The 18,952-nt window shown below is 40.3% G+C and overlaps 1 protein-coding gene across 2 annotated transcripts in view; it reads right to left on the minus strand.

Moving 5' to 3' along the window:
• The window catches only part of BNC1 (basonuclin zinc finger protein 1), a 33,777-nt gene extending 15,105 nt beyond the window's left edge, over window positions 1–18,672 (minus strand). The window contains exon 1 of one of the 2 annotated variants that reach the window (XM_085234153.1): window positions 18,544–18,672. Coding sequence is in view for 1 of the 2 variants with exons in the window: in XM_003209520.5 (XP_003209568.2) it covers window positions 4,861–4,869 (9 nt within the window). In the remaining variant the exon portion in view is untranslated. Of the gene's footprint in view, window positions 1–4,860; window positions 5,444–18,543 lie in introns of those variants that run through there. The other variant, XM_003209520.5, reaches the window with a different exon arrangement.
• Between the last annotated feature and the right edge of the window lie 280 nt (window positions 18,673–18,952).

An 18,952-nucleotide genomic window follows, 5' to 3' on the forward strand; every position in this document is an offset into this window, starting at 1 on the left:
TCTGTTAAATCAACCACGGTTGTGGATTTAAAAGAGTTTTAGCTGGCTACTGAATTATGGGCTGCTTGCTTGTGCATCACCACTTTGTTAAAAACCATAGGGCGAATAGCTGTGATAAGAGACTGAAACAAATGAAGACTTCAAATCCTGAAGCAGATCTGACCAAGCAGCAGCTGCAGTGCTAACAGAGAGGTGCCCTGGACAGACTGGGCAATGCAGTGAGGTGAGTAAGCAGAACAGAGACGTGTCTGAGAAAGGAGCACACTGCGAGGCCAAACTTCAATCACAGCATAACTTGCGGGATGAAAATCACTCCTCATGCATGTCACTTACCCTAAAGGGCCCCTAAGGGCACCTCTCATTAACGGCACTGTCAAAATAATTATAAGAAGAGAATGCACGTATGTGTGCGTGCACATGAACTGCTACTCTTTAAACAAAAAGCACTGGACAGCAGAGCTCCATTTTGCTGTTGAACAAGGTGCTTGTAGATACATTAGCTTACACTGCAATTAATCTCACTTGTTAACAACAGGTGTGTTGAAAGACAGTTTGGTCAAACTGGGAAATACATTTAGCTCTCCTTTTCTTTTGCTGTTCAATTAGGAAAACATAACGAGACATACAAATTGCAGAACCAAACATGTCACACCATCATTATCTTACAGTTGTGATTTACATTTGGGTCTGAAATAAACTACAGTGCTACGCTTCCTGCGGTGCACCTGCCAAGTCCGTGTAGATCACAAATCCTTACATTTTGCTGACTATTAAACAGTATTTATCAATAGAATCCCAACTTTCTTTTTGATAAACTTACAGAAAAATCATTCATATCAGTGTATTTCAGAAATGAACAACAGATTGCTGCAGATTAATGAGAAGTTCTGCATATGTTTCAGGGGTAAGGATGGATCCCCAAATAGAAGTGGTGTGAAAGTTGTTATAATAAAACACTATGTGTTATTTAACCCAGCAAGTAACTCACGCACATAATTTTAATCATATCAACATGCCATGCAACCCATGTTCAATGCTCAACCTACAGATCCATCCAGGAACTGAAACTTAATGAAATATTTAATACCGAGCCCCACGTTAACAAGAAGCAATACAAAGATATACGCATGAGTATCAGAGAAATTGAGAGTATCAGTGAAAATGAACTATAAGTAAACCCTTTAAACTACGCCTTTATCTGTTTAGAGAGTTTAGAATGTTGTACAGATGCAACGTGGGTGAATTAACGTTTCAAAGACCATCCCAATGTGTACAGCTTGTCACAGTGCTGCTCAAGCCTTAGAGCCGTAAAGTAACACACGCTCAAATTCTTCCCTTCTGTGTTGCAGACAGAAGAGACAGGTTAGAGAATAAAAGAAAAGTAACAGCACTCCAACACATTTGGTGTAATACAATTTCATTTTGTGGAGTTTTATAAATTTTAAACTCAGTGTGTGTACACACAGGCATGGTGCTCTCTGTAATCCTCCAGTTATGCAATATTTTACACAACAGCGCAGTTCCATTGGTAGTTTCACAATTTAAAACTTCATATTTCTTCATACTGAATGCAGGTGTGAAAAATTAAAATGGCTTTCTGACACTGACATTAGCTTCAATAGGTAATAAAAAACAATTTCTGACTTCAAATTTGAACTACAGCCCATTATGAGTGAGGAATAGTTATTGTCTTCCCTCAAAATAATTTACTTTGAGTTTGATGATTGAAGTTTCAGCCCAAATAAATATATACATATGTATTTAGGTATTGATTGGCAAAAAGTAACTAGAACCCAAAGAGACGTAGCTTTTCGAACTTGAGCTGTAGCATCTGCTTGGGACAGAACCGCTGGCAGCACGGTGCATACAGCTGGCACGTACTGCACTACCGAAACCATGAAGGGCAGGAGATGATCCAAAGGGCCAAACCCAACAGCTTTTTTTGCCTGCATTTTGTGGGGGTTTTGCTAGAATAATGAATTCAGGATCAGTACCTGACTTTTAGCTCAAATCTACATGAAAATAATTAACCATGCCACAACACATGAAAGGTGCTTTGAGAACACGAACGCATAGCAAGAAGTGTAACCTGCAGAACAGAAATGTTCCTTAATTCATTTATCAGAAATATATTTACTTCTGGACTCCGCATTACTGAAAGCAGAACTAAATTACTAGCTTGGCTGATTGGAAATAGAATGTCATGCTCATTACTGCAGGAACTGTATTTCATCACTAACATGAACAGTAAAGAAGCTGAAGTTGAGACATTTGGTATAAAAAGCCCAACTCTTGCTGCAGCCTAAGAGGGCACAATTTGATCTCAGCTACAGAGAGCCATGAAGTGGCCCAAAATTTGGAATAATTTTTCCTGTTTATGACAACATAGCTCTCCTGCAGGTCTGGATATGTTTGCAGATACCATTCTCTTTATGGTTCTAAATAGGCCGAAGACAATTCAGCAGTTCAAAGACTTAGCAGAACAATTTTTAAAATCAATCAAGCAAAATTCTTACAGTAAATGTGACATAAGAGAATATTCCATAACATGAGATACCTTTTGCTTGGTCACCTCTGTTAAAATAAACTTTGTCCAAATAAGCTGCTGAAAACTCTAAAGTTCGATTCAAACAGAAATGCAGAATTATATTGATTATTAAAAAAGATAAAAATCCAAACTTATTACTATTATGTAGTTAATTGCAAGAATGTATCATGTAATATTGCATCCTTGAAAGTCAGATTATTTTTCCAATTTTAGTAAAAGAAGTGAGAAAGGAATTCTTCAGTGTATTTTGTTCTAATCGTCAGAACAAAGGAAAGCAACGCACGCTGTTGTTAGCAGTTAAAAACAACGCAAGTCCTACTTTGCGGCACAACCTGCAGTGAGGCTGCCCACCTCACATTCCCCGAGCAGAGAATGAGCCACAATTTCAGCGTTTTAAAACCAAAGCAGAGAAACAGAGCCTCTTGTCTAACATATTTTCCAGCAAACTGCAGTAAACACAACTGTATTTTCAAAAAGAAGGTTAAAAATAGAAACCTATGATCTTTTCCCACCTAGAATCATATCCTTACAATTAAAGACTATTAGCTGGCATCCCTTTTAACCGTCAAACTCAGACAGTGGCAGTTCTATAGCCACAAAGAGAAGCAGTAAATGAGAAGAACATGTTACTACACTGCATTTGAGAAAGTTTGGCTCCAAGCTATGCACTGATTAATATCAGATCTCCTTCTTTACTTGCCTCTTGACAATCTTGTCACATCTGGCTGACAAATCCTTACAAGCTTATCCAAACCGAGGCAGCCCAGATCATGCTCCGGGAGTAGCTTGGAGGAAGCAGCAACACCAGCCATGCACTGATGTGCCATCATGAAACTAATGAAGCTGACTTCACTTGCAGACTGCAGGAACACGAAGAAACACAACATGCCTCGAGGTTTTTGCAACATAGCACAGAGTTAGCTCACCAAAGATAAGACAAACAATCAGCTCGCGAGGTTCAAGAAGCCAAGTAGTTATGTGAATTACAGAAATTTATACATAAATTGCTCGAACAACAATCTCAACTAAACGAGCACGCCGAAGTCCAGCTTCCGATCGGATGTGAAAATTGATTGCTGAGTGCCCTTATAGTAATGATTTGAATTGAAACAAAACTAGTTCATTTCATTCGCTCTCCCCCACTTCCACAAAATCTCAAAGGTGCCTGGTTCTCCAGATTATTCAAAAAACAAATATAGATATATGTTAAAAAGAAAAAAGAAAAGAAAAAGGGGAAAAAAAAAAAAAAGAATAGGGCCACTTTTATGCTCAGGATTTTACAGAAGGACAAACCAGTCTGTATGTATCAGCAGCCTTCCCTTGGGTTAGCGATCTGCCCTCTCCTCATTTTTAAACCAAAGATTACACGGAGGACTTGAAGTATTCGGGCAATTAATAAACCAGAAAATAAAATGCTGTACCTTAAACACATCTAACAAAACCTCATTATGTACGAGATGACAATTAAACCATCTTTATTTTTTTACACGATGGAAAAAAATTAAAAATAAATTAAATAAGCATCCTTTATTCTGATGCATTTAACCTCTGAATGAGCTCAATATGTATGAAAAAGAAAACAACGTAACAGAAGACACCCTCATATACACATACACACACTCATACACTCTCCCTTTCTCCCCCCTTCTGGCTCCCCCTGAATACAAACAGGCTGATCCTAAGAGCAGATTTACCGGCCTTATTTTCTGGATGCTAAATAGTCAGCAATAAATTGTATACAAAGGGCATACATTAGGTTCCACTTTAGTGGTAATTTCTAAAGAACTTCTTATGAAATTATATTCTTGCCTGCTCTCCAGTGCATTTATACGTCATAATAATGATAATGTATCTGCTTAAAGCACTTGAGTCAGAACACATCTGAGCCACAAATCACAGATTTTACTGCTATTAATGTATATTGAGGACTTGTACAATTAAACATCGTCAAGTATTTATGATTTACATGCTACTACTTCAATTGGAAAACAATTACACAAGTGATGGCTCTGCTCATTATAAGCAGCCTGCAATTCAGCATTACTTACTGTAGGATAGAAAAGTCATACAGTTGTTTACAGAGTACAGCAGAAAGAAAAACAGAATTTTTAAATGTATTTTTCTACTTCCACGATATCTCTTAGTAATTAAAGAAATGCAGAGTGCAGCTCACTACAGCTTTCACCTCCATTGTTCATTACCCAAAACAACACCATCGCAAGAATTTTTATATCTCCACAGTGCATAACCACAAGTAAAAGTTGCACAGTAAAAACACACATTCATATATAACTGCAAAGAACTTTCCTTACCTCAGACATTCTTACTGTGCTTATGTTTCCAGAGCTATAAAACAGTTTCCCATTCCCTCAGTGAGTTGTACAAAGAAGTACTGGAAACACTCCTGTCTGTACAAGTACTAAGGCAGAACCATCACACGCCTCTTTACTCTTGTCTGACTCTGAGCACCTCAAGGTCTGATGTATGCTCGGGCTGTGCACAGGGGAGTGAAATAGGATCCTCCCCCTTGGTGTTCTCCAGACCTACAGTACGAAGTTGTGTCTGCCTCTCACCTCTGCAGCCGGCTCTCACCTCGCTGCCCCGCGGTGCCGCGCTCCGCGTGCTCCTCCAGTCGCAGGGCAGTCCCCTCACAGCTGGCTCGGAGAGGGCATGACACTCATCTTTCACAGAGATTTGATCAAAAGGAGTCACGGAGGCTTGAGGCACTCCTAATGCAGTGCGAGGAGATTCTACCTCTGCTCTGGCAGCCTAAGTAATGCATTAAATCAATGCAGCTGACCTAAGGCCTATTACAATTTTTTTTTTTTCCCCTCTCCAGGAGTGCACAACTATCTGCAAATAAGCTACGAGGTGCTCACAATTAAAAATACTTCCAGTATTAGAGGGTTGTTTTGCAAATTGCTGTGGCTGATTATTTTTTCCTTCTTTTAAGCATTTACAGATCTGAAGGGTTCATTGAGTGGGGTGTGCATTTTTTTTTTGTTTGGTTGTTAAAACATTTCCCCCCTATCAACTTACTTTTGAGAATTTTATTTCTTTTTATGAAGTTGAAGCTTCCTATTAACAGAAACGCAGGTCATAAAGACAGGAGAATTACTTTCCAGTAATTGGGCCAAAATCTGTTTTCAGTTATTCAGGTGTTGGGTTGCATTCATGGGTTAGAACAGGATTTTTGTCATAGTCATCCCTCACCTATTTAAAAAAAAAAAAAAAAACAAAACAAAACTGATGAAAACACTTCTACCCTTCTTGCTCCTCTACCTTTGCCTCCCAAATATAATTTCTTGGCACTCTCCTAACCCGGGAGGAGCTCACCATGCTACGCCCAGAAATACACATGAATAAGTCACACTGGACTCAGCAGGAACCCTTTTAGGAACATACCAATAGGCATGTTTTAGGACAGTACCTGATCAGATGAATACCTGCAATCCTGTAGGAATGGCAGCAGGAAATAAGATGGCTGTAGGGAAAAGAGAGCTAACGTAATGAATAATTGTTGGGTAATTTGTCTTCTAATCCTATTTATTATTTGGTAGATATATGCACAATGCTTAACGAGATAACTTAATTTACATGTTATTAAATACTGAAGTAAAGACACCAGAGTGACTAGAATGAGGCCATATAAAGCCAACGTGACCCCAGAATCTGGTCCCACAGAGCACGACACAAAGCCCATGCTTTCCCTGAATCCCTATGTTTCTCCATCCTGCACCTTACTAACAAGACTTGGGGGGAAAAAAAAAAAAAAAAAAAAAAAAAGGAGGGATTTAGTTTCACAGCACAGTCTGCCAGATTCTTCTGCCAAAACACATCAAAGTGTGCGAGGAGCGAACCACCGCCGGCAGCTCGGTCCTCCCAGGCACAGCTCAGGCATGGGCTGCAGGGCCACCCTTGTCAAGACACCAGTGTAGTTGTATACATGTCACTGGGGGGAAGGTGGGGTGGGAAGGGAGTTGTCTTCTCAACAGCAGGACAAAGTACTGGAAATGATGGCCAGCATGGTACTGTTGTGTTGAATGTTTTAAGTTGTGTATTTTGTAGAGATGACAAAACGAACTGTCCTCTCATGATGGTAACTCAAAGCCAGAGGCACACCTCGTTACTAAAATCCTATTTCCTTCTTAATGAAACAAACAGCAGTAACCAAGGAGTCTACTTAACTGAGAATTCTGCAACAAAACTGCAACAAAAGGACAAAGCATGGCTTAGGATTACCTGAGCTGCCAAAAAGTCTGACTTGACTTCTGAATGATATCCAGTTCTCAGGAATGCCCTATGTACTAACTACCTGCCATTTGCCTAGAAAATGGTAATTCTTATTAAATTAGCTAACTATCCATAACAAACATTTTAAGACCGATTCACTTTTTTTCTTCCCCTTAATTAATTATCTTCTAACCATCTTTTAAGCATAATTTTCATTGTTCAAGCTTTTTCAATGAATATTTTATGGGAGCATATTCCACTGCTGCTCTTTTTAAACTATTTGCTATCACTAATAAGCACTTTTTCAGATTTTTACCATCTGTGTTCCTTTCAATAAAATCCAACACTCTCTAGCATAATGTGACACATTCAAGACAACCTGTATGCACTGGTTACAGAGGAATTAGTGCACTAACAGTATTGTCAGAATTTTCAGTTGATTCATAGTCCAAGCTTGCTTGTACAGAACAAGTTATCAAGACACGTCTTGAAGAATGACCAAAATAGAAATCAGAGACTCCTGTAACTCCTCTTCCAGTAGTAAAACTTAATGGAGAAATAGTTTCTTGTGGGGAAAAAATAAACCTCAGGACAGAGCCTCAGGCTTAAGCCAAAAGCCTTGGGTTCAATCTGAGGCTCTGCCATCGAGTTGTCGTTTGATACTCCTGGGCAATTTATTTCAATTTTTTTTTTTTTGTTTCGTTTTTGTTTAACTGAATTTAAGTTATAAGCTCCTTGAGGAAACGATGGCATCTGTATTCTCAGGGACATTGACGAAGGCAAAGGAAAAGTTCCCCAGGCCTGAAATCCATGACATCCAAATGTAAACACCAAAATCACAGCATAGCAATGCAGCTCAGAGAGAGCTGCTTTCTTGTCCTATGTGCCCCAGCCTGTTTCTCCTTTGCCATGTCTCAGCCTGCGTTCAGAGAGGCAGGAACGTGAGAGGACGTGGGGCAGCTTCCGAGGTGCTAAAACTGCTTCACCAAATTCCAGAGTACTCATAGTTTTCAGAAGAGCTCCCACACATGGAACTGATTACAGACAAAATGCTGCTGCTCTTACCTGATTTTATTATCTTGCATTCTTTAAGAAGTGTTATTAATCACAGGGAGTCACTACAAACAAGAGAGTGTGGCATAGCATAAAAGCACAGTATCATCCTCAGGAAACTTTTTCCCTGTCATGATTTGGTGGCTGATTCAAGAAAGAAGAAAAGAGTCATATTACTAAGACCATCATAAAAAAGATCAAGCTACATTAAGAGTAAGTTTGCTGTTCACTACTGCTGCTTCCTTCTCTATGCTAGGCAGGCATAGAACTTGCCCAAGCACACGTTGTCTGTGTCAATTCCTTCTACCAGAGTTAGCTGCAAAATGGCATTAAGCTCTGTGTGCTGCCTGCTTAGCCTAGATTCCAAACATGTAATACATGGTGACCCTCTTCCTTAAGTCAGTGTCGGCAAACACCTCAGTGCTAATTTAATGGTTTGTTCACTGAGCACCTTGGAGAGATGTGCAGATTAAGCATTTCACCCCACCAAGACATGAGCTCATGGTCAGCCCCATGACCAGATGCCCATAGAGATAGGCAGCAGGTCACCTTTCTGTGAGATCAGGGATCAGGGGCTATACACTGGTCCAGAACAGAAGGGACCTCAGGTTTTGGGGAGCCAGGAGGGAAAACAAACAGATCTGAGGCCGTGCCAACAGGACATGAACATGGCTGCGGGTCTGAGTTTCAAATGACTTGTAAGTCCAGTAGTTCTAAAAGTTAATGAACTTTTGCGTAGGAAGATGAAAATAGTTTTAAACTTTGTGCACAAGAGCACAGGTTATAAGCACCAGTCTAACTGCAAATAGAGCAGCTTAAGCCACGAAGCACTTAATCTTTCTCAAGAGGTGTGAAAGGTTCAGATGCAGCAGTGCAGCTCTCGTGTAAGCAACAGAGAAACCCAGGCTGATTTTGTAATGTGGTACAAGCAGGTAACTCTGAGTATAGTATCCAGAACTGTTTTCCAATAAGAGTATGATCCCAGTTTATTGATCCTTATCTCGCTATTTACATCCCATTTACTGTAATTAGACAAAAAGAACCTAATGAAAAAACGAAGTTGATTTAATACTTCCTACATTTGCGCCATAGCTTCAGCAGACATTTTCTTTTAACTGTTCACTGAATTACTTCTCTTCAACAGCTCAAGGTAGCTTAAAACAGCATTTGAAGTAGTGGTCCTGCAGGTGACCTTCCTAACAAAGCTTTCCCCTGCTTCCAACAACTGGGCATTTTCATTCTCCCATTCCTAATTTTTTGCACACTTCTTTTTTCCTTGTTGCCGTCATAAGATCACTAGAAGGGATACACCATCCCACTTGACTTTTTGATAGTACTAAGCATACTTAAAATATTAGACTATTCCATCCTTTTGCTTTCTATCATTTTAGTTTCCTCCATTTAACGCAGCTTTATAGTGAGCAAAAGAGACACAATCAGCACGCACTTGATGACAAACAGATAAATACAGCATTTTCTCTCTCCTAATAAAAGCAACAGAGTTAATTCATTGCTTGTATGTACCATTCAGATGAGTTCATCCAATTTTCTGATAACTGGGCTTTTCTGTTGAATGCTTACAATATCATTCCAGGCCTTGACAGCATTTATGAAACCTCCAGATTATTTCTTTCCAGCATGCTCTACTTTGCATTTTTTTCAACAGTTTTATCTGCTCTTCAGGTAGGTTTATTAGCTCCTTTTGGAGAGATTTAGAATTTGGAGTTTTAATGAGTCCAAACCATGTATCCTCTGCTAGCAGCATTCCTTCTGTACTGTCTCCAATCTCCCCAGATATTTAATAAACACCATCTGATCCAACGTGAAGCCTGAAGCACCCACTTAACTACCAGCCATTTGCAAACTCACTGACTGTTCCTATTTTTTCGTTCCGTGTCTTTTTGCCAGTTTGAAACATTAAACTAAATACATTACCTTTCACCTGCTTACATAGTAGGTGCTTTCTATGCTTGGATTTCAATACAATCAAAGAGAAAAAGAAAAGAAATTACAAACAGTTTTAACAGTGAAATTAGCTTCTTTAAGATGTTTTGTGAAGCAATGGCCACAAAATTCTAACTTCAAGGAGGAAAGAAAACACAGAAACACAACTGCTTTACATAGAAAATATCAAGACTGGAAAAACTGTTACAGAAACATGAATTGCAACACATGGCAAGTATGTCAGGTAGATCAGTTAAAATATGCTTGCTTTGAACAGCAGACATTTTTCTTCTCTCCTCCCGTTTCTCCCTACCTCATGGCTGTTAGAAAGAAAACTGGATATCCACTGGTTTTTTCCTCCTTAATTTCTAAATTTGTTTGAACAATGAAGCATGCAACTTCTATCTAAAAATTTGGCAAAACGTCATATCATTTTGTCATAAGTGAATGTACTGTACTGATATATATTTATACATGGCATGTCTGCCCAGAGATACCACTCTAAAGAATGAGATGGGCATGATGCAGTATGGATGAGATACCCAAGGCAGCTCTGCCCATCTTCTGCACGGTCAGTCTGGCTTGGGGTGGGTTAGCACAAAGGTACGAGCAGAGGATATGAACCTGCAAACTTTCAGCCTAGATAAGAAAAGTGTCATCAAGTGAAATGCAATTTTCAAATCTTATCTAGCAGCCAAACATTAATGGGAGCTGAAGTCTTTTGGTGTCAGGAATTAAGGTGGGAGCTGTACAGGCTATGCACTTTTGTTTCTGCACAATTTTACCAATTGCTCTCTCATCTTGTAAGCCTTGTGAGGAGTTTAAGACATTTAATTGCCAACTCTATTATTAAGGAATCTGCTTTGTCAAACTGCAGCCCCTAACAACGTTAAGTCTCTTAAAGCAAATCAGTTTTGATACTGGTGGTTCTCAGATGTGCAGCATTTAATCCTCAAATTACAGCACAAGTTTGAGCAGGCCGATTCTGTCTGTCACCGAGATTTAGTAATTAACAAAAAAAATATTCAGCCCCCTGCCTAACACAAACAGTTTATCAAAAGAACACCAGTAATTTCAGTTAAGATATAGCGATGATCCAGGCAGAAGTACAATGGGGAGAAAGACTTGTTTATGCTATCTGATTTAAAGTGCCTAGACAGAATTCCAGAGACTTTGTGTTGTCATAAAAGGAATAGTCAGTAACCATGTTTGTGCCCCTGGGCCAAAGGGTGTGACACTGGGCCAAAGGTGTGTCAAAGTCGGCATACAACGTCTGCCAGAAAACCAGGATCAACTCATTCACAAGGCTAAAGGAGAGTTGGCATTGTAATACTTGAAACATTAATGGCATTTTGTGTTCCCACTCCCCTCTAATAAAGATGATTGAATCTACCAATGCAGGAGATACTTCAACTAAAGCACTGAGCTTTGCATTTATTTTCACAGCCTCCAGCAACTTACTTCCCCCTTTTTTCCCCTTGTTCTTTAATACCAGGTAGTGGTTTTCAACTGTTTAAACCATGGCATATAATAACCGATGAGTAACATCGCAGTAATACCAGCGGTGGCAATTTTACTTTGTTTCATGGGAGTGTCAGAGTATTATAGAGATGACTAGGACATGTCTCAGTGGCAGGCTGATAAAATGAGGTGAATTTTCCCTGCCTACAAGTTTTGCCAACTTTTAATCATAAACAATATACATTTTTCCAGGCAGTAAAATAAAAGGCAAGCATTTCTAAAAGAAGAATGATTGCCAAAAAAATCCTACAGCTTATCTATATATTCCCCCCCCCCCCCCCCAAGCTTACGACCTACACATTTCTGGGCAGTACTTGAGGTCAACAACCAGACGTGAAGTTCAGTTACTGCTAAGACAATCAGTATTCATTATGGGTACTTATTTACCAGCTTTCCCTCTCTGCAAGATGTATCTTACAACTTCACACTATGGCCAAATTTTGTTTTTTTTTTTTCTAATATCTTTTTGCATTTAAATCCCTATCTAATTGAATAGGAAGAATAAATTTTAATTTCTATTTTACAATGATATTTCAAGGAGACACCTTGAAAACGGTCCCCCATCTTCCACCTAGATAATTTCTTTAAGGCTACCCATTCTATTAGCCTACTACAAACGTGCATCTACTCTTCTTACGTCCAAAATACACATCAAACTTCTGAAGTTTACCCAGTCGTAAAAGCAGAAGATATAGCAATGTCCTGGAGTAGCAACTGACTACCCTTTCAACCAGGATACCACATCGATACCACAATAGTTTCCAGCGAGCTGTTTTTAATGGACAGCTCCCAGGTGACATCAGACACTGCTGCTGCAGCTGCCGCAATATCATACATCCTTGATTGAACTTTGATTAATTTTCCAGACTTTCAGAGCCTGTGGCAAAAAGGATCCGCAGCGGTAGCTGCAGCCATTAACTCCATCTTTTGCGATTTCTCCTTCTTCATTATGTTTGGGTCTTGATTGAACTTTGTTCCAAGTTAGTAGCTTTTGGCTATGGACGAGGGATGTAAGGCTTTAAGAACAGGAGCGCATGAGGACAGTATGTGAAAAGCTGTCAGAGAAAGCTGTCCAGTTATTTGGTGGTAGCTTTGGATATTCCTTGATGATGCGAGTGGCGTTTACAAAAAATGTTGGAATTCCAGCTACAACCAGCCCAAACGACACAAGCAGCCACATTATACAGCTATATTCCAAGTATCTTCAACATCTGAATGTGCATAGTGGATATTATTCAATTATGCTGGACAGATTCAAAGTTGCTACATAGACATAATGCATAAAACTACCATTACTGGGCAAAGTCAGAACTTTACAGAACTTGTTTAAAATCCACAAATAATCCCAATGGCTTCAAAAGATTATTTGCAGAGCGTGCAGCTAAATGGTGCTAGCAGCTCTCCCACTATTTGTCTGCTCAATATGACAACTCCACACTGCACGGTCAGCCTACAGTTTGTTATAGCATCCCTCCCAAAAAGGGGCTTACGATCAGCAAGGACAGATCTTACACTTAGCCTGACAATACTTTACTGAAAATGTTACTGGACTTTTCCAAGTGATCCCTCAGTATTTTTATTACCTTATTCTCTCTCTCATTCCTAGTCACAGGGGGGGAAAAAAAAAAAAAAAAAAAAAAAAGCACAACAAAACCCAACACCTGAATGGAATGGTTTATTATTTTGCTAGTAATGTGACATTACAATACCAAGATTAATTCACAAAAAAGTCAGGTTTTCCTTCCACCCTACTCCTTTTTTCTGTTACTGTCTGAACCTACCACTGTGATACGTTCTCAGAATCACTTATATCTAGTTTTATTGCCAGTTGTTGATGTTTGCCAATGGTTGTATATAGAAACGTTATGCAGAAGTGGCTGTAGTGATCTGTAGAAATTTCTGCCAGAACCTACAAATGCTGTAAAAGCCCCTTTCAGAGCTTGAAACCTGAAATTAACAGATGGGAAAAAAATATTAAACTATTACGAGTAATTCAAAATCCACTATGAATCAAAGATATACATGATGTTTCCACAAGATCTGACACAATGGAGCTTTGTCCCTACATGAGGCCTCTGGGCATTTCTGTGATATAAGCAATAATAGATTTGTCTCTGCGAAGCTATGAGTTATTGTGGCACTCCAGCATATGCAACCTTTGGAATAATTGAAAACTTGGAAATAAAAGCAACCTTTTAAAAATAAAACACATGCATACATATCCGTATGCACACACACATCTATAAATAAATATAACTTTTCCTTGCTCTAACCTTTTTATTCGCTGCCAAGAATAGCTGGCTGAGGCATTGGCATCTGCCAGGAGCTCTCATTTATTTTCCAGTGCTGCCTTGCCCCATTGCCCAGGCCGTCTCTGCAGCTTCCCTCCTCTCACCCCTCACCACTTCGCCTTCCTCTGAACCTGAGGACACAGAGCAGCCACCCAGCCTGAGCTCCTGCCTTGCAGACACCCGGGCTCTGCTTACAGACACCCAACCCCTTGCCTCCTCCTGCCAATCCCTCCCTTGCTGAGCATTCTGACAAGAGGCTGCTCACACAAAGCCAGAATCTCTCAGCTACCAGATATTTTATACACAGCACTACTAACAGTGTTTCACACTGGAAATTATTAGCTTAAACACGTTCAGATTGGAACTGAGCTCCCTGTCAGTTCCAGCTGTGTGCATCTCAGTGCTACGCCAACAGACTCTGTACATTAGATAGGATGCCAGGTTAGACTGCTTGCATGTTTGGAAACAGAAATGCTTGTGGGAACCTCAAATGACAGGTAGGAGCAGCTCAAGAACCCAGGTTGCTATGAATAAGCATGGTGTTAGCAACAGAGTCCCTTACATTTTAGCTTCCAGGCTCCTTGAACAAGCACAAGCCTATTATAAGGTGAGATTGGAGCTGCCCTGTTAACAACTTGGAGGCACTGGGCAGGTTACCAGGGCTTTTCCTCCACCAATATACTGGTTTAAAATAATAGGGGAGTATGCATAGCTTGAAAAGAGGGAAAGAAGAAAGATGATTTGAGACCAACCACTTTTTACGAGATGCCTGGGGATTGCTTGGAGGAGTGCCAGGCGCAGAACAAGGTGCGAAATCGTACAATTAAAGGGACCATGGCAGGTGTAAAACAGAAGGCTCTTATGAAGCAGGGGCTTTAGGTCTTATACCTGCAGGAAGCAGACTGCCAGACCCACACGGAAGGGACTGAAGAAGTAAGCCTGGCAGGATTAGCACGAGGAAGTAACAAGCCTTTGGGTGTATTAAACACACACACGGCTTGTGTGATTTTTCACAAACCTCTTTCTCTTTTACATTGTCCTGCTGGTAAAAATAAACCATACAGTGGTGAGGTGTTTTATCACTTACCAACAGTGGCCTCGAGCTCCCGAGAAGAAGAGCCGAGCTGTCACAGCCCTGTGAGATGTAAAGGCCACCACATTGCAGTAGGCTGCACTGAAGCCACATGGGAGCTGAGATGACTCTGAATGTGTTTTTCAGAGCATCTGGCAGATGTCCCTGCTGCTGAGACCTCCACAATCTGAAGGTCCTGTTTCTGATGCTGCACAGCCAGTGTCACCTGTGTTCTTTGCTTCAAGGGAAGCTGGATCAAGCTCTCCTCAGCAACCACAAAACACTTTAATCAGTCCAGCCACATACCTCATTCCAAAGCCTCAGCCTTACCATACATTTTTTGCACTAAATGTATGGCTCCATCTCAGTTTACCCAACAGATTAAGGGAATATTCTTTTTGTGCTGTAGTCTACAAGAAGGAGGGAAAGAATGGCATTCAGCTCACACGGCTGCATTTTTGGTGTGATCTTTTCTCTGGAGTAGAAGGGTCTATCAAGAAGGAAATGCCTTTTTGGACTCTGATCATATTCATATCCTCACCAGTATAAATCAGTTTCGTTCCAAGAAAGACATTTTATACCAGATCTGTAATAAATTCCATAGCTCTGTGAAGCCATTCTTTTCCAGTAAACTCAAATCATTCTTATTAAAAAGCACCAGCAGCTATTATACTTAGTATCATCTCCCTTTCACAAGGTGGTAGATTTGAGTTGTATCTAAAGTTACATAATAAAACTGTGCCAATCAGCCTGTCACACAGCCAGTTCTGTGGCTCTGTCCTCCTAAGAGGAACATTTTCTCCTGACCACCATTTTAGCAAGCGACAGTTGCTGTTTATAGAGGTACAATCCCAGCCTTCACAACACTTCCTCTATAGACTTAGAAAGAGACATCCTTTGTTCAGAATCATCATATTTTATTGGCCAGTAAAGAGAAATAGCAAAGCCTTTGCAATACAGCTATTAAAAGAATTAGCTTCTTTAGAAAGCTCTGAAAACTCATTTACAGCCTTAGAAATGGTGCATTTTGTTTATCAAGGTATTTTCTCTGAACTCCAAACCACATTATCTGGATTGCATTCATCTTGAAGCATCAGTCTCACAGAATGTGAAATAGATGTTTACGGGGCAGGAGGGATGCAAGCTACTTTTACATACAGAATTTATGGTGTAAATTGGCTGTTGAAAAGTGTTTGACAAAACAGCAGTTTTTGCTGCTGCTTTACTCTGATTAGTAATTGCTCTGTGCAGCCCAGCCATTGGCAGTAGAACACTCCACTTGTTTTACTTACCAATTGAAATGTTACATCATGCCTAACCAGTCACCATTAGAAAAACGGGCACAGTGAGCATAGGTAAACTGCTGTGATCAAGAGTGGGCATCAGATACGTGCTTTGTTACCTCACTAGTAAATGAGCACAGTGTTAAATACTGCTCATTTTAAAAAGACTTGCACTTTGCAGACTTCAAGATGACTAAATTCTATTGAGGACTTGCTATTGCCAGTTGGGATCTTATAGTCTACAACAAGCTCTGAGCACTCATTTCCTTTGCAATTGGCTGAAAAAGAAACAAGTTGATAAAATAACAGTAACCTGGAATAAAGACAGGCATTCATACAAAAAAAGCCATTGCTCACCCTCTCTGAAGTTGTGTGATTCTTGACCAGGAGGTTCCACATCTCTAAGGCACACTAAGGAACACAGAGGGGTTTGGCATCCTGCAGGGATGCTGTAAGTGGAAATGGTGTGGCTGTACATCCCTGTGCAGCCATGGCTCCCAGGGCAGCACAGTGCTTGTGCTGATCTTTATATCTAGATTACTTATAAATAGATGATTTTTTTTTCCCTTAACATCTTGTATTTTAAAAAAATAACATTGAATAGAAGTTCAGCAGCCAAGACCATCAAGTTACTTCCCAAGTGCCACTTGTAAAATTTCCATTCTACAAATAAAACTGCAAATAAAAATGATCCAGATGTTTAATGGCACTGAATCTGCAACTGAAATACGAATGAACAAACCTCAACCCTATGAAAGAAAGATTTTGCCTTCTTGCTAGCAAGATTTCATTCTCTAGCTCCTCATACAGCAAAACTTACAAGTTCTACAGAAGAGCAAGCAGATCATTATGTCCCATTTCAGCTGTTGAGAAAGGACATCAAAAGGACATCTGAGGGCTCTGCAGAGATGCCCTGTGAGTGCAGTGTTCTCACTCAGTACTCAAATCCCGCTCTGAAGAGACCAATGCCAGAAAAGCATGTTCTCACTTCACAGCTGGTTCAAATCCTTGCTATTCTGATCCTGCTGAATATGATTGAATATGATCTCATACACAAAAATAAAAATTAAAAAACAAAACAAAAAAAAAAATCCAACAAACCCGAGAGGAAAAAGATGGCAATGTCAGTGATGTGCACACCTTCCCACATGAGAACTAAACTAAACCCATATGGGAACCAAACTGAGACCTATCAACTTTCACTTCTACATGAAGGAACAGTTTCCAGTTATTATTATTGAGGCTAAAGCAAGAAACAGCAATCCATTCCATTTTAAAGTTTTCTTAGTATGTTTTGTGAAATTCACTCTGCTTGTGCAATGATCTCATGTAGAAGAGTGATGAGCCACAGGTTAAGTTTTAAATGCCAACATTTTGTCTCTGTGGAACAATGTTTTTGATTTGCAAAAGATGTATTTCACCTCTACATACAGCAACACCAAAATGCTATTGGAGCAGATGTCACATGTTTCTCTGCCCACTTCCATAGTGGTGCAACTGATTTCAGGCACTTATTCCAACTGCACCTGGATCATCAATGATCTATTAAGAACAGCTGAGAACAACACAAGGGTGAACTTGAAAGTGAAGTGAGAAAGGATTTGGTGAGCCATTAAAAATACACTTGTACCTATGGTCTCTTACTTAACCATCTGTAAAAGAAGCCAAGGACCTCTATCCACTGTAATCACTGCATTTCATGCTCCCATCAGCAATAAGGCCACAACACCACAGTTTTAAAAGTTTTGAAACAACAATAACTGGCAGTGAGTACAAAAGCACACTAGAAAAGGGACACAAAGTACTGAAAAAAATTGCATAAGAAAGGAACTACTCCAGTCATGTATTTGACTTGCAGGTTTGCCTTATTTATTTGGATTTCATTTTTGGAAGTTCACTTCCTGAACTGTATGCCTTTCAGCCAAAGTTCTCTTTCTCTGTATTTATGTGCTAGAACACACACGCTCCCCTTTTCAAATGAATGGATCTGCTCCGAAGCAGACCCCGGGGCAACTGCTTGTACCCCAGAAGTCTGTTTCTGTCCTCATTGCCACATGCCAAGATGCAAGGTATGGGCACACGTTTTGATCTGAAGTGTCACATTAACAGGCAGATAACATTCATCTCCACAGATCTAATCCTCAGTGCCTGAGGGACACTGAGGGCCTTGACAGCACTGGCAAAAGCAACAGTGGGTCATCTCTGCTGGTGCAGATTTTTCTTAATGAGTACAGCATGCAGGCTTTTATTTATTGCTGGTGAAAGTGCATAGCTAATGGTGGTGACCGCGTGGAAAAAAAAAATATCATTTTGTAGCTGAGAATTTGCTCTATCAAATTTATTGTGCTCTTTTTATCTGCGGTAATTTCCAAGGAAATAAATACAAGGCATTACTTTCGGAGCAATCTATATATAACAACTGCTCATTCAGAGACCGGCTTCCTTATCCCTGAGATAGAGACCATGCAGCTTCAGCTTGCTTTGGTCACCTCTCTACAAGATGAACGCAGCGCATCCCCCTTAGCTGGGCTGGAAGCAGAGCAGGTGCAGAAGCACATCTGTTCTCCCCCAGAGCACACAGCCCATGTGCACACCTACCTGCACTCAGGCCCTGCACTGCTTTGTTACCTCCGGTGCCGTCCACTGCACTAGAAAGTTTCTGTGAAGTCCCTGGGAGTTCTAGGTTCAATTGTAAGCGATATCCTCTCCCTGAAAGCACTGTCACAGCCATTAGGGCTGCCAGGAAGCTCTTGCTGTAAGACTGAGGTAAGATCCCTTGGGACCAGCAGGCTCTCAACTAATAGTTTCAGCCTCTGAAATCCATTCCCTCTGGCAGAGTCCCAAAGCCAGATGTTAACGACCTCAGGCATAATGCGAGATCTTTTTACTGGCGCAATTTTTGGTGCTTTTTCTACCCCCAGCTCCCAGTTCAAAAGATAGCAATAACGTCAGAAACTTCTTATCCTTGGACAAAGTGTCCACTTCGACACTGCAAGAAGCCACGCAG

The sequence above is a fragment of the Meleagris gallopavo genome, chromosome 12, assembly GCF_905368555.1.
Source record: "Meleagris gallopavo chromosome 12, MGAL_WU_HG_1.1, whole genome shotgun sequence".
Lineage (NCBI taxonomy): Eukaryota > Metazoa > Chordata > Aves > Galliformes > Phasianidae > Meleagris > Meleagris gallopavo.